General features: G+C 39.9%; 1 protein-coding gene across 2 annotated transcripts in view; it reads left to right on the forward strand.

The window, feature by feature from the left end:
• Nucleotides 1-23286, forward strand: part of GPATCH2 (G-patch domain containing 2) — a 181587-nt gene that overhangs the window by 117805 nt on the left and 40496 nt on the right. For both annotated transcript variants that reach the window (XM_074949248.1, XM_074949249.1), the window contains exons 6-8: nt 7664-7728; nt 19553-19592; nt 22775-22845. In XM_074949248.1, coding sequence (XP_074805349.1) covers nt 7664-7728; nt 19553-19592; nt 22775-22845 — 176 coding nt within the window. The remainder of the gene's footprint in view (nt 1-7663; nt 7729-19552; nt 19593-22774; nt 22846-23286) is intronic.

Here is a 23286-nt window from a genome sequence, read left to right on the forward strand (position 1 = left end):
CCTATTTATTGGTGAGGATGGGATGTCAATAAAACAAACCACAGAACTCCCTTCATTCTTGTTAGGAATTTGTCTTCATTGGTAAACCCATTTTGCTTAAAGCTGAAATGTAGTTGTAAATATGTTTTTTTTTGGTGCATTTTATTGTTTTTTTTAATTGGGTGGCAAGGAAGTTAAATTAAATTTGTTACTTAATTTGTAGTTCTGGTAAAATTCGATTTACATTATCTGAGATGCAGTTTAGTCATTTATTCTATTAGCATATTCACTGGACCACATTCTTGTTTTAGATGCTCAATTGTTCATGTATCTAAAGCCAGGATATGGTCCTGGGTTTGCTGTTTACAATGCATGCACATGGTTTATTCTGTCTCACCTGTTCAATAATACAAAAGAATTTCTTTCTTCATTCAACTTTTTCACATGCTCATTCCTTTCCGTAACTCTGGTTTTCTCTGTGACTAAATTAGTTCATTTCCTCCCTTCGTTCTCTACATTGAAAACTCTGACACCAAAATGAGTCCTGAGCAAAAATCAAGAGTAAAACATGTTTCATCGTGTTCTCCATAACTGCGTCCAGTGCTGCTCAAAGAATACTCAAACCCATGGCTTTCTATAAAAAAATCTGTTTGTTTTAGTTTCATAATATACCTTTCCTATTTGGGTAGATCTTAAATTCAGTGAAGACAAAATGTAGTAAAATGAATTTTACAAAAAAATGCCTGCTTTTTCTTTACTTTTAGAACTGAAATTTAAAATACTTTAGCTGTTCTTTTGTGTAACATTTAGATGATTACAGGTGGCTTTTCTTCAGTCTCAGATACTAAAGTAGTTAAATTTTGTTAATCTTTCAAATGAGAATCATGTATAAAGGGGATATTTTGATAAGTTGTCTGAAATGAAACTTAAAAAAGTGTACCATCTGTTAAGTCACTAGAAGATTTTTGTTTGGTTTTAGTTTTTCACACCAAAGGGGGGGGGAAATAGTTGCTATAATGTGTACCATTTTATCCACAGTGGTGAGGTTGAGAGTTTTTTTAGTTTGTTTGTTTTTAATGGAAACAAAACAGTAAACCATCTACTGGGATGTTGTTTGTTTCTTTGTCTGTTTGGGCTAAGATTTGTGTCCATGGTTTTTGACCCGTTTCTCTTGAGCTGATTTCCTTCCCTTATCACTTATGTACATTTTACTGGCACAATGTCTGAACTCACTAGGGGGCAGTCAGATAGAGCCTGCCACTTTTTAAAATTGCTGTTCACTTCCAAGTAAAACTGTCAGATTAAGAATCATAAAAAGAATAGCAGCTAACTTCTGGGTCTTGACAAACTGGCAAGGAGTCACTTGCAGAGCAGTTGCACTATGGAGACATAAAGCCTTGAGGGAGTGGGGTTTGATTGACCGAGCATCACTGAGCTAGAACAGTGGGTTATACAATAGAGAGGCCCTTCTCTGGAATGGCAGTCTGCCACCTGAAGTGTTTGTCATTGTGGGCACTGGAGCAAGAGAGCATTTGGATGGTGAATAAAAATGTAATAGAGAAATCAAACCAGGGAGATGGGGGAACTGTATAAGCATGGTAACTATTTAAACAAATACTGTGGATGTAATATTGTCTGAGAGTTCTTGACAGCTACCAATGAAAGTTCATGTTTATCTCTTGAACTTTTTTTTTATTTCAACTCTTAATTTATTATAATATAATAATATAACTCTAATCATGACAGTCTGGTCATGAAGTTTTTTGGATCTCAGGAGAAGGAAGTAGAAGATGTGCAGGTGGGAAACATACTTAGATACATCTTTCTATAATATGCTACCCATGCTAGTTAATCATGAAAAAGCAGTGAAGTCAGATGCAAAGGCAGCTGTTCTCCTACCCTTCTAGTAAAGAAGGGAATAAAATTGGTGATAATAAATGGGTGATAAAAATAATAAGAAATTGCTTTTAACAAGGGTAATAAACTTCAAAGAATAGATGTTTTATTTCTTTTCTTGATGTCATTTGGCTGAATTTCCTATAAATTGGCAATTACAGACTTTGTGAATGAAGGAAGCACCATTTTGGTGCTACCGTTGAGTTTGTGTCAGTTTCCATTATAAATCCTTATTTCTGAGGCTTATAACTTAAATCATAACATTTTTGTTTTGGGCTGTAACTTTGTCTTAAGCCTGAAAACAGGTTTTGTTTTTTTTTGTTATTTTATTCTTTTAGTTTCTTTTTAACAAATGTTGTTTCGATTCAAATGTTTGATGTATTGGCATACGAAAACCACTATACATTTATGTATTTGAAGGGCTTTTTTGGTACTTCTGGAGCTGGATTTGCTTTACTTATTAAAATGAACTTTTACGTACCAGTTAATCTGTAATGTAGATTTATGCCAGGTGGCTTGTAAGGAGGAAAATAGGCCAAGTTCTTCCCTTTAGAAAATTGGCTAGTGTCTCTGAGTAGCTAAGGTTCAGTAAAACTTTCCTAATGTTTTATAGCATATGCACTGTACTAACATGATGGCTGAAGTAAGCAATTCAAATCAATGGTTATTAAAAAAAAAAAAGTCTTGAAATGCGTTTCTCTAGCAAAAATTACCTTTTGTTGTATCTGGTCTCTGACAAGATGAAAAAATAATTATTTAGGAGATAGTTAACTGCATGATATGGAACGTTTATAAACAATATAATTTTAAAATAAGAATGTAGCTTTCAAATATTTCCCCAGTATTATCTGAAAAATAAGATAGACTTCCTGTCACTAAAATAGGTTCTGTTCTTTCTACAGTAACACAAAATCATCTTTGAGATCCAAAAATATTTTCATATCAGTAAGTTGTATTCTACAGCAGTTGAGACACCTGCTTTCCCTGCCTAGGTAGAAGGGATGCAGGAGTTCCCTGCCACACTAGAAAGAGTTGCCCCACAACTGGAGGAGACATGTTCCTTTTCATCTTTTCCATCAGGACATAATAAAACACATTTCCTACTTATCTCCCTTTGCCTCCGTGTGAGGGACTCCAGAGACCACTTTTTCAACAGAAGGCATGAGTCTCACAGGGAACAGGCCTCCTGTACCCTCCTGTGTGTCCACCAGTCCAGTATCCTTCTGCTTATCAGTCATGGCCCTACTTGGAGCACTGGGATATGCAGCCATGTGCCTGCAAGACAACATCCTCTTCCCCCTTCCATTCTAGAGTTAGATCCTCCTTCCCCTAATAATGAGGAGTATCGACAGACAAGTAGAGAAACAATTGATCCCAGAGACAGTTTCATCATATCCTCAGTGAGAAAGTCAATCCCTTTACACCTTGTATGACAGATGACTTGACGATGTTCCAAGATATGCTGAAACGCACAGACCCCTCGCTGGAAGTACTGCAATAGAAGGCATGCACAAGATGCTAGACATTCTGCAGCCTTCCATGACTGATACACTCCCCATGTCTATTAACAGGTGATTGTTAGAGCCTGTAAAGGACTTGTGGAAGACTCTAGTATTAATACCTGCAACTTCCAAGATGGCAGCTCGACAGTACCAAGTTCCTCCCAAGGGCTTCAAGCACTTTTATTTGCATCTGGTACCAGGGTCACTTGTTGTAGCAGCTGTTCAGGAAAATGCCAAGCAGCAAGGTCCTCCTGCAGCAACCCCAATGGAAAAGGACCCTGAGACTGGATTTCTTCAGCAGAGAAGTCTACTCCTCTGCCAATCTGTAGATACTCATTGCCTACCACCAGGCTGCTTCTGGCTAAATCTGACTCTACTCAGACAAGTTATCTCAGTTTATGGAAAGATTTCTGCAGGAGCACTGGGAAGATTTAATATCTATCAGGTTGGAGGGTTAGCTCATACATAGAGTTTACCTGTAGGCTGGTTTGGATCTGTCTGATGCATCTGCATGCACCAGGGTTACATCATGCCTCTCCCTGTTGCTGTAGCAGAAGAAGAAGAAAGGAAGAGTGGCCAGGATACCCCTAGACCTTACTGATCTTCAGATGTGATTTCAGCCCCTTGGAATTATTAGCAGCTGGTATAAATTACAGAAGCCCATAGGCTATGTGTAGATGGATTGGCAAGCACTAGGACCAAGCGAATGCAAAGATGAGTTGTAGAGTGCAAAGAGCTGTAGTCCACTGTTACACTCATGTCATTCATTACCTGTGCTCTGTGCAGTTTTTCATTGCATTTATTTTGCACTTTTGACATCCTGAGTTGTACTCTGCCGTCTAATTCATCGCTTCTGGTTATTTGTATTGTGTAGAACTACACCTGACATTCATATATTTAATCAGCTTTCAGAAAGCTGCCATTCTTAACTGGGGAGGGGGGGGGCGGCGTGCGGAAATAATTAGAAATGTTTTCCTCTTTCATCACAATTACGGTTATCTAAAATTCCAGTACGATCAACATTCAATCCTGGGCTAATGACATGTTTAAGTTCCTTTATCTCCTGGACCATCAAGACAATGACCAAATGCCATAACCCATTTGAAATGGGTTATTTTTTATAACTATGGTAGATTTCTAAAAATAGACTTTTCTGTAAAGTGTGTGGCAAAAATTGCATACATAATATTTGTTCGTTATAAAATTTAGTTGTCATTTCTTCAGTATGCTCTTAACTCATACAGGAGTTAGATGGTCATTCCAAACTTATGTCCCTGAAACATTTATACTACTAAGACTGTGTGTGTCAATGTTTGAAAGCTATATTTATGCTTACTACTATTGCCACTGGAGATGGTCACTATTAATTTTACTATCTTCTTGTATTTCCTTCTGAGTATTGGGAATTCAGTACATAGAAACAGCTGTAGACAAGACCCACAATGTCTTCTGATCGACACAGGAGCTAACCAGTTGACCAAGCATTCATCTTGCTCATAGTGTCCTTCCAACTTACTCCTTCCTAGAGCAAGACACAGAAGGCAATTGGCTTCTTTATTGGAAGATTCAGAAGACATCCATATGTGATATTGCTAACATCAGCCTTAGACTGTTGCCCTCTGTCAGTGTGTTGTTTCTCACAAAGGAGGGCAGTGTTGCAAATCTAAATTTAATATATAATTATTATATATTATAATAATCAGTATAGCATACATACCCATATATGTGTGTGTATTGTACATTTAATTTCATAAATCCTCTGTGGTTATTTAGTAACTGACGTCACCTTTGATATTAGGAGAAACCTGAGCAATATACTTCCTGATGAATTGTAACTAGATTGAGAGCACTTTTATATTCAGTATAAATTAGTTACAAATCATATTTCTTTATGTTAAACTGTCAGGTATAAAACAATATCTTATCAGGTGGATTTTCTTGAAATGTCCACGTTTATTAAATTTTGGATTATGTATTTCAAGCGAGTTGGAGACTTAAACATTTTTCCATAAGTATGGCTGCAGGTAAACAACCAATTTTAGTCCAGAAAATAGCTTCTGCTTCTGTCAACATGTTGTTTATTTTCTCCCTGAGATAAAAAGTTCAGTTTTCTGATATTTGTACGAAGATAAAGTCAGTAAACAAGATTAATATAGTGTGGAAAAGGTTGTCAGCAACCCTGGCAAAGGAAATAAGTTGCCTGTACACAGAACATACTGTAAACTGAATAAAAGTGTCAGGTCCACCATGAGATAATGTGATCATGAACCTCTAACAAAGCATGACATAGGCACAGTCGGCTTTTCTTATACCCACAGTGTAGAAAATGGATTACTATATTCCAGGGATACCCACTGGAATAGCATGAAAACCTCATTTTGAGATTAATGCAGGATGTAACTCTCTAGAACTGAGCCACATGTTTACCGATGGTGTTCAAGTATCAGTTCAGTTACTAATGTTGTAACTTCCTGATTACATATACATTTAAAATGTTTTAGTTCATTAGTGTTTCAAAGTCCATATTTGTCAAATAATGTGTCTTGCTCAAATTACAAGATAAAATGTAACATTAGAGGGGAAGTTTGTTTGCAAGCGTTGATTGCAATTTCATTGTTACAAAATGAGTAAGCAAGACTGCTTTCACTCCATTAAAATTGACTAAATTAATATCAAATATTGGTGTCTGGAACTGCCCATTGTATATGCTGGTTTGCAGACAAGCTTTCTTTCAGGTAGCAAGTTATAATGTTGCTACGTCTCCTGCTGTCAAGGTTTTAGATGTAGTTGCATTTGAATAATCACTGACCAGTTAAATAGGTGCCCTTTTCAAGTTCTATTAGTTTGAGAGATTCTTCCCATTATAATGAAATTCCCCAGTTTACAGATAGGAAATTTCTGTGGAAGTGGACAAATATATTGAACCCGTGGAACTTTCTAAAGGCATCTGTGGTATTATATGAACATTTTCCAGACTTGAACCTTAAGATGCCTTGGTTCTCCTTCTGCATAAAAATGTGTAAGAGTAGAGGAAACTTGCTTTTATAAAATATTCAGTGTTTTGTTGTCTTTGAAAATGCAATGTATCATCCTCCTGATGAGTGATGACATGTCAAATGTGGATAAACAGAGGATCCATAGGTAAAAAAACACCCAAACCCCAGTGGTTCCGAACACTATGTGCTTATCAGCTGTTTATTTGTGTGGTTTCCAGGTCTGCTTTCAGAACTGGCAGCGTAGCTGATTTTTGTTGTCCTGACTTTGGTCATCTAGTGATTGTAAGACTTTATCCGCTGGAGACTTTAAAGTATGTAATTGTAAGAGGACTTGTTGCTCCAAACAAGAATAACTTCAGCACTCACTTTCTGCATGTGTGCAACTTCAGCAGGTGGTTCCTAACGCTCCCTAACTTCACCTCCTGTATGTATGCATAGCAGCTATAACAAGCAAATTGTGCTGCAGAAGAGCAGGAGGCTGCTCGGCTGTAGTATTGCATAACACCACTGAGCCATATTTTCCATATACACACCCTTTTCAAAGCCTATTTGTGCCGCATGAGGGGAGTATATAAGGTAAATATATAACTAGTCTTAAAAATCCTCATATTTCTTTTTGATTGAGTTGAGATTAAAGAAGGGACAACTGAATATGACATCAATGTAGTGATATACCATTTTATATGTACATTTTACTTAACTTTTATTTTCATTAGCATTTGCTCTGTGTTGGAGATTAAGACCTGGGTTTTCAAAGTAGTCTAAGGGAGTAAAAGCCATTTTAAAATCCCAGCCTAACGTCACAACTTTGTGTATTTCTACATTTCTTAAAGACCCAATACGTTCTGGGTGGGATTTTCAAAAGCACCTATATCCCATTGTCAAAGGCATTTAGGTGCCTAAAGATGCAGATAGGCATCTTTTGAAATTTTCAAAAGCACCTAAGCAGATTAGGCACCTAATTTCCACTAACATCCCACCGGGCACCTATTTGCATCATTAGACCTGTAGACACATTTGAAAATCTGACCACAAGGCTGCTAAACTTCTCAATTACCTTTGAAAATTGGGATTAGGCTCCTAAATCATCGAGATACTTATGAAAATACTACAGTATTTGAGTTATCAATTGAAAGTATCACTAATTGTATTTACTGTATTTAGTGTGTCTGTTTCTACCTCAGTAGGTAGTATATATTCTTCCAATGGAAAAATACAATGTACATGTAATACAGCCCAAGAACTTGTAGCATTTTTATTTTATTTTTTTCCTTTTTTTTCCCCTCTTAGATTTCCACTCCAGGCCCAGGCAACAAGAAAATTGTTCACTTGTCCCAAGAGTCTCATCACAATGAGTGAGTACCAGTGGTGGGGGTTGTCACTGTTTTTATTATTATTTGTATTACAGTAGCATTTGAGGCCCAAAGCCATATTGTGACACTGTACAAACACTGAATAAAAGAGGGCCCTGGCCCAGTTATAGGACATATCCGAAGGATATTACAACCCTTTTAGCTTACTGTGGGTTTTTAATTAAAATGTGGAGTGCTGTGAATGTGTTTTTATTAAGTTTTTATGCAGATACTTAAATTATATTTAAAAGGTTTCCATGTTATAAGTGTTCACAGATATGCTAAGTAATAAATATAAAAGATTGTGTAAAGACATTTGAAATAGTTTTCTTCAAAGAAGAATAACAAGGAAGTTCAGAAATGTCAAACTACATTTCATAAGAAAAATACAATATCTAACACTTTTAAATTTGATATCCTGTGAGAAAACTGGTTCACATAAGTTCCAAGAACCAAAAGCCTGAATTGATTATTTGAGTACATTCTGACTGTGATGTTGCACTCCATATGCTTTCTGCAGAAGGTCTCTTGTGAGGTATCATTACAAATCTTATTATCTACTGAGTGTGTTCGTCCTATTTGTTTGCATGTATTATTTCTATGTCTGAAGTTAGGAGAATAAGATATAAACTTGTATTAGTGATGTAAACGTATTAAGTGGAAGCTATTAAGGGTGCTTCAGAATCAGTGAACTGTAAATAGCTCTGTTTACTTGCGAACCTTCCTGTGTACGTGCGGGCCAGCCCAGGAAGAATGGAGGCTGGGGTCTCACAGGACATGTGACCATGTCACCTGATAATGAAATCCATCTTAAATCTGGTACTTTTCCATTTAGAAGGAGGGGTGGAGACCCAGAGAGAGAAAAGATTCCCGTCTTGTGCCAAAGCTATAAAAGGGGGTGGAGTAGGACAAAGGGGCAGCCAGTCATGAGAGAACCCCTATTTCCACCTGAGATGTCTGCTGGAACTAACAAGGACTGTACCAGGGAAAAGGATTGGGCCCAGACTAGGAGGGAGTCTAGTCTGTGAAAGCAGCTTATTGGAACTTTTCTGAGGGTGAGATATTACCTGTAATCAGTTTCTTAATGCATTAGGCTTAGACTTTCGTGTGTTGTTTTATTTTGCTTTGTTACTTACTTTGTTCTGTCTGTTATTACTTGAAACCACTTAAATCCTACTTTTTATGCTTAATAAAATCACTTTTGTTTATTAATGAACCCAGAGTAAGGGATTAATACCTGGGGGAGTAAACAGCTGTGCATCTCTCTCTATCAATGTTATAGAGGGCGGACAGTTTGTGAGTTTACCCTGTATAAGCTTTATACAGAGTAAAACGGATTTATTTGGGGCTTGGATCCCATTGGGAGCTAGGTGCTGGAGGCAAGTAACCTGCTGAGCTGTTTTCAGTTAAGTCTGCAGCTTTGGGGGAGTGGACCGGACCCTGGGTCTGTGTTGCAGCAGGCTAGCGTGTCTGGCTCAACAAGGCAGGGTTCTGGAGTCCGAAGCTGGCAGGGAAAACGGGCTCAGAGGTAATCTCGGCACATCAAGTGACAGTCCCAAGGGGATCTCTGTGACCAAACCTGTTACACTGACATCACTGGGTACCATTAGATAGTCCAATATATCATTAGACCAGTGGTTGTATTCATATGATATTGTTAGTAGAAATGTTTTTCTGGTGTCTTTTGAATAGTTTTCAATAATAAAAGACATTATTTTCTTCTTCTTTTTTCAAACAGGGAATCCAAAAAACTAGGTTTACCAAAAAGCTCACCAAAAAGAATACAACCATAAAAGGCATGTCTTTACATAGTTATTAGTGATTAACCTGAAAATGAATAGGAATGCCTTATTATAATCTACCTTACGTTAATTTTATTTTTAAAAGGCATCATTGGAATTAATTTCCCAGCCAAACTTATGAAACAGTCAAAATTATGTGACTGTTAGTGTGATGTAAATACCCCACCTTCTTCTTTGAATGATGGTCCCTATTTGTATTCTACTATGGGCTTATGCATGCTCACCATGTGTCCAGAGCCGGAGAGTTTGAAAGTAGTGTCCATTGGTCCTCACATGCACCCTGGCTCACTTTGTGCCTCCAACTGAGGGGATAATAAGATGCCTCTCCAGTTTCTTCTCACCACCACGTGGTCTGGGTCAGAACCTTAAGTTTCTGCAGTTTCGGCTTCTTTCTACAAAATAAGAATTATCTAGTTGAATTATCTAATTATCTTGTCTCAGAGACAAGAAAGAGACTAAGTCTCATGAAAAGAACGCCCATAAGCATTGGGCTCCATCGGTACCAGACTGTTTTCTGGCAGTACCGTCATCCCGGGCTCCTACTAAACCCTGGGATTTGTCAGGACCGATGAAGTTCGATAACTGTCAACTTCAAATACCACCCTCCTCATAGGTTATGACCACCTGGACAAGCGTAACCCTTCTCACACCAGAAGATCTGAATCTGTTGCTGCCTCACAGGACATTTTTGCTCTCCCAGATCTGGAATCCCCTCCTCCATCAGTTCCCTCCGTTTCGAGGGAGATAATATCACCTCCAAGGTAATTGACTCCTGGAAGGAGCTTATTACCCGTCCTATACACAGAATACATCTCCCCTCCAACAGAACTGATGGTACTGCTACTGGAACGAGAATCAGCCTTCTCCTCATCAGGAGATTTAGCCATCTGATAAACCATTCTTCCTTTAACCTACGTATCCTTCACCACCCAAAAGACCGACACAGGTTTGGGACCAACCTCTGCCTCATCTAACTAGGAGCCACTGTTACCTCATGCAATGGGAGGGCCCCATGACCACCTATCCACCCCTCCTACTGGCCATATCAGGGACCAGTACCCCTCTGCAGAGTTGATCCAATTTGCCAGAGAGTTACCCTTGCCTCCCCTCCAAGGGGATGCTCAGATCTGCCAGCAAGATTGCCATCATCATTCCCAGACAAAGAAGTGAATTCTATGTTCCTTCCTCCCTCTTCTGCCCCTTCACCCCCCCCCCCCCACCCCGGAATGACTTTAAGCAGTTCCAGGACCTCTGCAGAGTTGCTGGAAAGCTTCAGATTCCTCTTGAGTCAATCCAAGACTCCCAGCACAAACTCCTAGACATCCTGCATGCTTCTAGACCCAACAGAACCAATTCACTGGTGGTCCGTGCTGTTTCTAAAAGGGCTAGACAGCAACATCCCCAGTCTACTGCTGCAGACAAAGGCAAATGCCTGGATCTTCTGGGAAGAAAGGTCTTATCATCTAGCCTTCAGTTCAGGATACCCAATAACGAGGCACTACTGGCTAAATAGGATTTCCTGAACTACGCCATGTTTGCGGAGTTTACAGACCTCCTTCCCCAATAGAACAGAGCTAGTTTTCAAGCTCTGGTAGATGAAGGCAAACTGAGACCCAGGACCACCTTCCAATCTGCAGTCGATGCTGCTTATATCTCTTCTAGAGCTATGGTTTCTCCCTTCATCATGCACAGGGCTCATTAGGGAGATCCGTTATACCATCAAGGACCTCTCCTTGGATGAATCACACCTCTTCAACCAGAAGACGGAGGAGTTCCTCCGTACCCTGAAGGATTGCAGGGCTACCCTCTACTCACTAGAGATATATATGCCTGCCCCTAAGAGGAAGTTTCAGCCAAATCTAGACATATGGCTCAGCAGTTTTTCTATCAGAGGCCCTATGAACCACCACATAGCAAACTGAGGCTTCAAAAGTCCCACTTCTCTACGCCTTCTGCAAGAGGATTGGCAACTCAGTCTCAGGCCCCAGCTCAACATTGTTTTTGATTGGAGCTCAAGTGCCATGAAACACTGAGTCCAAGGCCTCCTGACACCCATACACCATTTAGGGGTTGTCTAGCATTCTTTTTCTACACTTAGAGTGTGATGATAATGGGCAAATGGATACTGAACGTCATTCACTCTGGCTATATGATAGAATTTGCATCCCTATCTTTAAGGACAACTTTCACGAAAGTATTCTCAAAAAAGAGGTGAACTCCTCACGGCAGCAAGGAGCGATAGAACATGGATCTCTGCAATACCAAGGGAGAAGGTTTTACTTGACCTACTTTCTGGCACCCAAACACAAGGGTTGTTGGAGACCAGTCCTCAACCTCTGCCATCTCAACCGCTTCATTGACAAACTCAGATTTCACATAGTCATGTTGGCAGAGATAATTCCATCTTTAGAAAAGGGCATGTGGTTCATGGCTCTAGATATGAAGGATGCTTACTTTCACGTACAGACACTTTCTCAGATTCATAGTAGGCTCTGACCATTTTTAGCACAGAGTATTCCCCTTCAGAACAATGACTGCCCCCAGAGTCTTCACCAAGATATTCTTGATAGTAGCCGTCCACGTCGGATGTCATGCTCTCAATGTCTTCCCCGACCTCGACAATTGTCATCTTGTTGCCAAGTCCTGCCAGGAAGCTTATGCATCAACTTCTATTATGCTGCATCTTCTCTCTTCACTGGGAGTCAACATAAACATGGAAAAATCTGTTTTCACACCCACTCAATCTCTGGATTTCAGCAAGGCATCCTTAAATTCTATCCACACAAGAGCATACCTGTCCGGGGACAGGTTCCAGACCATGAATAAAATCATAGTTCACATCACAAGCAAGCCTCAATTATCGCTCAAAACATGTTTGTCTCTCACCTGGCTTACATGGCCTCATGCACCTACGTTACCACGTTAGCAAGACTCCATCTTTGTTGCCTTCAGACTTGGCTGCAGTCGGTATACTCCTCAAGCCATCATTCCATGAACCTCATGGTGACAATTCCAGCCAAGGTACTGTCTTCCCTGCTGTTGTGGACAAATTCTCTTCAGGTATGCATGGGTGTCCCTTTTCTCCCTTCCTCTCTGAAGAGGACCATTATTATGGACACATCCCTCTTAGGTTGGGGAGCCCCCATGAACAGCCACACAGCACAAGGAACCTGGATGTTCTTGAGAGGCCAGGATGCACATCAATATCCTGGAGTTGCAAGCAGTACAGAAGGCATGCAAGTCCTTTCTTCCGTGCTCACCATGTCCTTATAATGTCAGATAACATTATGATGGTCTTTGACATCAACAAGTAGGGAAGGAGCAAGATTCCCCTTCCTCTGCGCAGAAGCAGTCAGTCTCTGGAATTGGTGTATCAGCAATCAAATCAACCTACCTTCCAATGAAGCAAAATGGGCTTACAGATTCCCTCAGAAGGCCATTAAATAGTTGAACAAGAGTGGGAGCTCCCTCACTCGGTAGTTCGCAATATTTTTAATCTATGGGAACCCCAACAAGGGATCGTTTTTGCTTCTCAAGCAAACAGGAAATGCACCACATATTGCTCCAGAGGAGATCTAGGTCACCCCACTCAGGATGATACTCTGCTTCTTAGTTGGTTGGACCAGTTCAACGGTGCCTTCCCTCCGCTACTGCTCCTGCAGTATGAGTTCTGTGCAACATGAGTACTGTGCAAAATCTGGCAGGACAAAGTGAGGTTCATCCTGATTGCCCCCTTCTGGCCCAGACAGTTCTGGTTCCCTAACTTCCTATGCATATCATCATGACCACCAATCATCCTCCTAGTGTTTCCCAAGCTCCTGACTCAGTGGAATGGCAAGAGCAGGCACCCCGATCCACATCCACTCCACTTCTCAGGGCTTGGTATGTGGATGGGCATCATCCTTAGAACGTTCATGCTCCACAGTTGTATGAGACATTCTCTCTAATAGTAGAAAGGACTCTACTAGAAAATGTTACCTAGCTAAATGGAAGTGCTTCTCTTCTTGGACACAACAAGGAGGTGTTCTCCCAGAGACTACAGATATTTCTCTCATCTTGGACTATATCCTATTTCTGAAAACACCAGGTTTCTCTATCAGCTCCTTGTGAGTCCACTTGATGGCGATCAGCGCATACCATCTACCTTCTGAGGGCTACTCAGTCTTCACATATCCACTGATCAATGGATTCTGGAAAGTCCTAATAAGAACTTTCCCACCTACTCAGAACCCTGTTGCCCTCTGGGACCTGAACCTTGTTCTCTCAGTACTCATAAGCTTCCATGCCCCATTTGAGCCTTTAGCTACTTGCTCCATGTCTCTTATCTCAGTGAAGGTCACTTTTCTTGTAGCCATTACCTCAGTGAGAAGGGTTGGTGAACTTGAAGTTGAACCAGTCAGCCTCACCTCAGTCCCTGGAAAAATCATGGAGCAGGTCCTCAAGGAATCAATTCTGAAGCACTTAAAGGAGAGGAAAATGATCAGGAACAGTCAGCATGGATTCACCAAGGGCAAGTCATGCCTGACTAATCTAATTGCCTTCTATGACGAGATAACTGGCTCTGTGGATGAAGGGAAAGCGGTGGACGTGTTGTTCCTTGACTTTAGCAAAGCTTTTGACACGGTCTCCCACAGTATTCTTGCCAGCAAGTTAAAGAAGTATGGGCTGGATGAATGGACTATAAGGTGGATAGAAAGTTGGCTAGATTGTCAGGCTCAACGGGTAGTGATTAATGGCTCCATTTCTAGTTGGCAGCCGGTATCAAGTGGAGTGCCCCAAGGGTCAGTCCTCGGGCCGGTTTTGTTCAATATCTTCATAAATGATCTGGAGGATGGTGTGGATTGCACCCTCAGCAAGTTTGCAGATGAAACTAAACTGGGAGGAGAGGTAGATACGCTGGAGGGTAAGATTAGGATACAGAGGGCCCTAGACAAATTAGAGGATTGGGCCAAAAGAAATCTGATGAGGATCAACAAGGACAAGTGCAGAGTCCTGCACTTAGGACGGAAGAATCCCATGCACCGCTACAGACTAGGGACCGAATGGCTCAGCAGCAGTTCTGCAGAAAAGGACCTAGGGGTTACAGTGGACAAGAAGCTGGATATGAAACAACAGTGTGCCCTTGTTGCCAAGAAGGCCAATGGCATTTTGGGATGTATATGTAGGGGCATTGCCAGCAGATCGAGGGACGTGATCGTTCCCCTCTATTCGACATTGGGGAGGCCTCATCTGGAGTACTGTATCCAGTTTTGGGCCCCACACTACAAGAAGGATTTGGAAAGAGTCCAGCGGAGGGCAACAAAAATGATTCGGCTGCTGGAACTCATGACTTCTGAGGAGAGGCTGAGGGAACTGGGATTGTTTAGTCTGCGGAAGAGAAGAATGAGGGGGGATTTGATAGCTGCTTTCAACTACCTGAAAGGGGGTTCCAAAGAGGATGGATCTAGACTGTTCTCAGTGGTAGCTGATTACAGAACAAGGAGTAATGGTCTCAAGTTGCAGTGGGGGAGGTTTAGGTTGGATATTAGGAAAAACTTTTTCACTAGGAGCGTGGTGAAACACTAGAATGCGTTACCTAGGTAGGTGGTGGAATCTCCTTCCTTAGATATTTTTAAGGTCAGGCTTGACAAAGCCCTGGCTGGGATGATTTAGTTGGGGATTGGTCTTGCTTTGAGCAGGGGGTTGGACTAGATGACCTCCTGAGGTCCCTTCCAACCCTGATATTCTGTGATTCGTGATGATGGCAAATCTTCTATATTCCATAATTCCATAAGGATTAGGTTTCTTTGAGGTCTACACCCCAAATTCACCCCAAAGTAGTTTTGGAATTTCACCTTAACCCAATTCATTCACTTTCCTATGTTCTTCCCAAAATCACACCCTTCCACAGAGGAACGAAGACTCCACTCTCTTGATGTTCAGTGAGCCTTGACTTTCTACCTACAGAAAACAAATCCCCGAGACTGTTTATTTCTATAACAGAAAGAGTCAGAAGGCATGCCATCTCCTCCCAGAGAATCTCCAAATGGATCTCTGGCTGCATTCTACTCTGCCGTCAGCTTTCGAATCATGCCCTGCAGCCCCCACAATGGGGTAAGAGCTCATTCCGCTAGAGTGCAAGCAACAACTATGGCGTCTCGTCAGGAGGTGGGGCTTCATTCACATATTTGCAAGACATTATGCCGTAGTGCAGGACTCTTCTGCTGATGCCTCTTTTGGGATGGTGGTACTCCGCTCAGTCCTACTGCCTACTTCGGTATTGCTTGCTAATTACTCATAGTGGAATACGATACGGATCATCACTTGAAGAAAAGGTGGTTACTTACCTGTAACTGGAGGTGCTTTGAAATGTGTGGTCCCGATCTATATTCTACTACTTGCCCTCCTTCCCCTCTGCTTCAGATCTTATCAAGTAGTTGGTCCGTCCCACACTTTATCCCCTCATTCAGAGGCATGAGGTGAGCCAAAGTGCAGGCGTGGACCAACGGACACTATTTTCAAAGTCTCCGGCTCTGGGCACACAGTGCACATGCGTAACCCCACAGTGAAATATAGATAGGGACCACACATCTTGAAGAACCTCCAGTTACAGATAAGTAACCTCCTCTTAGTGTTTGGGTAAACAATAGTTATGCTAGCAGGAAAGGGTTATTCTTACCTCTAAATATGGGGCCTCACTGTTGATTTACACTATTAATGGAAGTAACTTACATTCATGGACTCCTGCACAGCTTGGGCTGAGAAGGCTGTGACCTTTCTTCTATTATGTTAACTCATGCATGCGTGCGTTCTCTCTCTCGCTCTCTTCTCACACCCTCGCTCCCCCACCTGTTCTATATATGAGTGTGCAAACTCAGCCTCGCACTTTCCAGTTCCTGCTTTTTTGTTCTCTCCACTATAAAACTAGAAAAAGTAGCCAGGGTATTATTGATTTATATTACAATGGTCACTTGATCACCATATTTGGGGTCAGTAAGGAATTTTCCCCGCCAGTCAGATTGGCAGACACCCTGGGGGTTTTTTCACCTTTCTCTGCATCGTGGGGCACGGGTCACTTGCAGGTTTAAACTAGTGTAAATGGTGGATTCTTTGTAACTTGAAGTCTTTAAACCATGATTTGAGGACTTCAGTAACTCAGCCAGAGGTTACAGGTCTATTACAGGAGTGGGTGGGTAAAGTTCTGTGGCCTGCAATGGGCAGGAAGTCAGACTAGATGATCATGATGATCCCTTCTGACTTTAAAGTCCATGAGCCAGTCATGATCAGGGCCCATTGTGCTAGAGGCTATGGTACAGGCTTTCAGGGTTTACTACAGAATAGTCCATCTTCCTGAGCAATCCCACAGTACGCAGCATATTCAGTACATTCAGAGTGTCAAACTAACAGGGCATTTGAGAACAGTACAAAAATTTCCAGGGACACTACTCTTCTTGCAAATCCATTGGAGGGGTTCTGTTTTTGGAGGGGTTCTGAGGTTGCTCTAGATGGGTTTGGAAAAAGTTCAGTTTAAAACTGTTATGCTGTTAAACTATATTAAATTGAACCATTTTAGAAATCAGAGTGGACAAGCCATTAAATTATTCACTGTTTAGAAGCCCATAAACAGGGTTAGAAATAACTAGTATTGTTTTTCAGTTAGTGATCCATTTAATGCTGCGAAGACACAGTTTGCATTTTAGCAATATGTTTGATTTAACACCCAATATCTGGTAACATTACTGAATACCTTCTACAGATTCCTACACTGCTGCTTCCACTGATAGACTGACTTGAGTCTTCAAGAATCTTCTTGTGTCCTGTGTAGCTTCTGGAGGGAGAAGGCATGGCCTGTCATTACTTAGTAACTGCAGCAATGTGAGAAATCTGAGCGTGGTGATGGAGATGTTCAAAAATAGGAGTTTTTCAGTAAACGTGGCCTGAGGAACTTTTCGATTGAGTACTTCAAGGGATCATTTTGAAAACACACACTTTCTGATTATACAATATTGCCCATTCGCATCTAGAACAGTACAACCACATTTACAAACAGGGTGGTGGTGTTTCTATGTATTATTTTAATGCATTGAACTATGTTGCTGTCAAGGCTGATTCCCCACTCTGGCACTTCGAGTGCAGAAGGTGGGGGCCTGCAAGGATTTTAAAAATTAATACTGGCCACTCCAGGCTTGTATTAAACTCCCAAGGTTACAGCTTTTCTCTGACCTTGGCTTGGTAAACACTGCCACCACCCAAATTCAACCCCCTTTTTCAGATCCCAGGAAGGCGCACTTGGGAATTCCTTGCTGTGGGGTACCCTCAAGCCCTTTCATTCCCCCTCTACACTCTCCAACCCCCACCCCACCCCACCCCACCCCCCGGAAGAGGTGAGAAATAAAACAAAGGAAATTAGCTGTTGCCACCAGTTAATTTAACAACATATGCACAAACCTCTTAGGACACCAAAAATCCAATCCTGTTCTTAAAAAGGTAAATTTTATTAAAAACAAAAAGAAAGAAAATACATCTGGAACTTAGGCTTTTGCTAGATTTTAAAAGAGTAATTCCAAAAATTAAGCACCTAAAATAGCTTTCTTGGGGGTTCATCTTAAAGGTTACAAGCAAACAAAAGCATCTGAGGTTAGCACAGAGGAGTCCACAAGCCTTACAGAAAATAAAAGAAAGAAACCTAATTGTATCTTACTAGACATTTCCTAATCTACTTACATATTTCGGTAGTTCTAGGTATGATCTGATGAGTTCCATGCCTGGCAAAAAGCTTTTTACAGCATAGTCATAGCCCTAGGGTGACCAGAGAGCAAGTGTGAAAAATCGGGACAGGCAATGGGGGGTAATAGGCGCCTATAAATATCCGAACTGTCCCTATAAAATCGGGACATCTGGTCACCTTACATAGCCCTGACTTTGCTCTGTTCCCCTCTCTCTGGAGAACAACACAGAACACAAAGGGAAAGCTTTTTCCCCTAATTTTAAAAAGTTCTAGCCTTCCCATTGGCTCTTTTGATCAGGTGCCCTCTCCCTTTTCTTTACCTGGGGGACTTTTTAACCCTTTACAGGTAAAGCAAGCAGCCACCAAGAGGGACTTTATCGATAGCTGGTTGGCTGGGTGTCTATAAAAGGGAGCAAGCCCCCCCCGCTTCATTTATCACAGTTGCCCTTTCCCCAAGATCAAGGGGCAATATACTGAGGTGGGGAAAGGGTGGGGTGTAGTTCCAGATGCTCTTCTTCTTTTTCTTCCTCTTCCTAGATCTGAGATTTGTCCCCAACAGCAGCTGTTAAATCCCAGTGTAATGCCACTGTAGTCACATTTGGAGGCCTGCAGCTTGTTTCTTATCTTGGTGTACGTAAAAGCCAGTTTAAAACCCCCAGTGAATACAGTGTGGGAAAGCACTGTGCTAGCTTATCCTATATTTCATTCATGACCTGCAGCCCTCCTACTATTCCAGTGGTTTGCCTCTGTAAAGTAAAAGATTGTCAGTAATGCCAGGTTTGTTACGTGACAGTTTTGAGACATGAGACCATCAAATTTATGTCAACTTACAACTGAAAATAGAATTAAAATCCAAGCGTCAATTGGTGAAATGCTAATGTGTTAACATATACCAGTTAGCCCTCAATGCTTATAGATCTGTTAAACTCTAATAATTAAAAGTTTACACTTCAGTAACAAGGATAGAATTAAATTGTTATTAATAGCATATATTTCAGTATGCAGATTAAGACATGTAAAATGTTAGCATTTACGAATTAAATTAATTTAATAGAACATAATTAAATGTAAAGCTAATGGGTACTCAGTTTGCCTAAGAAGCGGAAATTTGCAGCGCGAGTGCATTCTTACATTCCTATCAAAACTGTAACAGACTTTGAGAGTTCCATAAAATATCCCATTAAAATAAAGCATAGCCTAAGGCTGTATTTTCCTGGTGGACAATAAAATACCCAAAAGCACGCACAAACTGGTCATATGACAGCACGTGCTTTAGGTAGTTATATTGCTAAACTCTTCTTTTCTTTTTCTCCCACAGCCACTGGTTTAGCCCTGGGGCTAGGAAGGAACATAGCCAGGTAAGAACCACTTTGATCAAGAGCAGTTTACTTCATACATTTGAAGGAATTTAACTGTCTCTACTCCAAAACTTTTGGGTCAGTATTTTAATACATAAGAAGCAAAGCAGCCTTAATTCCAAGTTTCCTTGCAAGCTACTGAGAAAACTTAGCAGCTAAGTATTTCAAAAGGTCTTTTGGTTAATAAGCTGGCTTGCCAAATGATACTGGATAAGCATCCCAGTTCAGTTTTATTACCAGTTTAAGATTTCAGAATATTTTATCCGGATAACCAGTTTGTTATTAACAATAGTGCCTGTGTTTCTCTGAAACTGTAGTCTTAATGCTTCTATAAAATGGAGAACACCTGACATTTTTTCACAGTATTTAAGAAATTTAAACTGTGTAAGAACAGACTTGTAGGATGAAATCCACACCCCATTCTTCTCTGTTACTCTAGGTGAAAGGGTCAGATGGATATAAAGGGGCTGTTAAATCCTTCCAAATGAGGATTCTCCTGGTGCATAACCTGCAGAAGGCAGACATAAGCTCATGAGCTTCAGTGTAGGAGGCATGCTGGGGATGTGTAGAGGCAGGGCCGCAATGACTGTGGGGATTCCAGACAGTGTTATGACCAGCTGAGCAGCCCAGGGAGTCTGCTGTAATTTAGACAGGAGTGCAGGGCTGTCTAAATTGTATCATGGGAGTAGCCCCAGCTCAGGATGGCACAGAGATAGCTTAAAGCAATCATAGCCCGCCTGTTCCCCTGGAAACTGCACAGAATCTCACAAGTTGTATGTTACCTCATACTTAAGATCAGTGAATTTAACAAGAAAACACTTACATTTGAATAGTGGAGTGTTGCTTAACTGATGACCGTCCTTTCAGACTTTGAAAAATGCTTAGTCATATGTATGGCAAAGCAATAAGTTATTGACAGAACAAGAACTTTGTGTAAATAAGCCTTTCTCTTTTGTATCTTGAACATATTAGTTCTTTTCAAACACTCAGAAAAAGTAACTGAATACATCAGTAGTACATCAAGCCTCTAGAGTAACTCATTGGGTCATATCTTAAGCTGCTGCAAATTGATGTTGCTCAGTTGATTTCAATGGATCTATGCTGACTTACACCAACTGAAGTTGTAGCAAATACATTTTAAGCATCGTAGAAAGCAATAAGTAACACAGTAAGATACAAGAGATTTTTTAAAAATTCATCATGTTTTTAGGACCATTCTGAACTCCACTAGCTCTGATAGCTCAGAGTTAAATCAGCATATCTGCTTTTCTTCCCCTTCTTCCAAACTCCAAATCAGACTCTCTCTCAACTAATTTTACTTCCTCAAGCCTGACAGGATGAAAAAAAAAAATTACAGTTTTAGCTGTAAATTATGAAAGCATTATAATGTATGTTACGGTAAGCTGGCTGACATTTAACAGCTACACAGACAACTTTATATGATATTTACCTCATGTCATTTTGAAACTTTTATTTCTTGTGGAAGAAACAAACTAGCATTTTAAAAGCTGGCTTTATGTTGTCAAATTTAGATTGTAACAAGTAACACTTAGTGAGTTGCAGTTTAAACTTAAAGAATTCATTTGTTATCCTTAATGTCTCAAATTACTTGATAATGAACTTAACTTGTACCTTTAGTGCTACTTTTGAAGGTTCTGAAATGCAGACTATCCATGCAGGTTTCCATGCTAAGTGGTGTCCCAGCATCCGTTATGCTGGTGATATCTCATCCAGCATGAAACCTGCAAGTGATTAATGCCAGTAATGGTAAATAAATAAATACTTTATCCAAAAATACATTATTTTATAATTTTTAAAATAATTTCACCTCATGGGTTGTAAAATAATTATGAAAGCTTTTGTACTTTTGGCGATGGCATTGGGGGTCCAGTAAATTAATAAGTTTCAGACTGTAGCTGAATCATGTAGTGAATGTAATGTCATCACATGAAACAGAAACTAGTCATCCGCAATGTGTCTACACTTCAGAACCTGTAAAAGAAGGAAAAAAATGAGTTTAACGCTAATAAAAATTCACCCTTGCAGCATCTTACAGAAATTTTCCTACAGAAGGCCAGCTTATATAACTATAGGTTTTACCTGGTATGGTATAATAATATTGTTCTGTTTAATTATTTAATTTTTGAAGTAAACAAGTATTAAATTAGAGCTTATGTAATTATCTAGTCAAGATAGAAGTATGTAGCAGGTAAACTATTCAACAACAAAAAGACTGCCCGTCTTAACCTGGTTATTTGAAGCACTTGCCCATCTCTGCAGTGGTACTGTGAAGTCCCCAAGTGTGTCCCCCTAATTTTTTTCTGACTGCCTTCGGTGAAGTGCTTCCTTAAGTCTCCACAGCCATTTGTATAGCTTCTTCTTTGTAATTATTTTGCAGCTATTTCTAAATGTGTCATTGCCATATCACCCTCACGTTGAGGAGTATCATATCAGTTGGGAGATGCATTTTGAATAATGAAATAGTTTGATTTTGGAAAAGTCTTCACATTGTATTTATTTGGGAGAAATTTCAAAAATAGGTTGGCCTAGAATCTACATTATTTTAGTCACCAGTGCTAGCTAATAGATAAGTGTTAGGAAGATTGGGTATTTAGCTTTTGTTGTTACTCTGAAATTTTCAACTTTTTGGGTCTCAGCAGAGTTTATAAATATTGCTTAACTATTAGATACCAGTGCTAATCTGAGAAGTCTTTTAAAGTAAGCTTCTCTATCCCTTTTCATAATAGAGTTTTGAGGGTGTAAGTTATTTATGAATGATTCTTAAGAATCATAGGCTTTTCACAGTTCCGAGTCAGGGTAACGATTTGTGGAACTCTGAAATTCTTTGTTTTCAAATGTCTTTTCTATAACTACAAAGTTCGAATAATGTTGGGTTTAAAATTAATGGATATGTAATTATAACCTTAACTCTACGTGTGTCTTCACAAAATTTTATTAAAATGTTGTAATGACTGACCATGAATTTATCAAGAATGCACTACGTCCCCAACTTTTAACATTTCTAGTGGTCTTGCCATAAGTGACGCTGTTAAAATCCAATATATAATACTTAATTTACTGTTAAAAATAAAAACACAAAAAGATGACAAAGCTAGGATAACATTTTTTTAAAATAAAAAATGGCTTTGTTTCCAACACAATTGTGAATGTTTTTTGTGTAGCTTCAGCTCCTGCGGGATAACCGATCTGAGAGAGGACACAAGAAAAATATTTCAGTAAAAACAGCTAGCAGGTAAGATAAAGGTGAAAATATACTTTAAAATCACTAACTTATTATCACTTCCTGTCTCCCAAAATTGTTTGTAGTGATTGACTCCATTCTTGATGGGCTTTTTTTTTTTTATCTGTAACTTCATTTTTATAGCCTTTTCTGTGTAATTTTAATCTTTTGTCAACATTTGTATATTGGATTGGAATGATAATTGTATCAAAGTAATGTATTTACTCTGATTATAATCATTTTATTAAACAGCTGGATAAAATGGGTGACCAAGTAGGGTTCCTGACTTTGCAATATAACTCTAAGGGTCAAGCAGCTACTGTGTTACCTTTATATATACATCTTTTTTAACAATACAGGTAATTGAAAATAGCTTAACATTTGTGTCAATCTTGTAGCATGGTCAGAATGTCATTTTCCTGTTAAAAAAACCCAAAAACACCTAATTAGCAA

Source organism: Natator depressus, chromosome 3 (assembly GCF_965152275.1).
Source record: "Natator depressus isolate rNatDep1 chromosome 3, rNatDep2.hap1, whole genome shotgun sequence".
Classification (NCBI taxonomy): Eukaryota; Metazoa; Chordata; order Testudines; family Cheloniidae; genus Natator; species Natator depressus.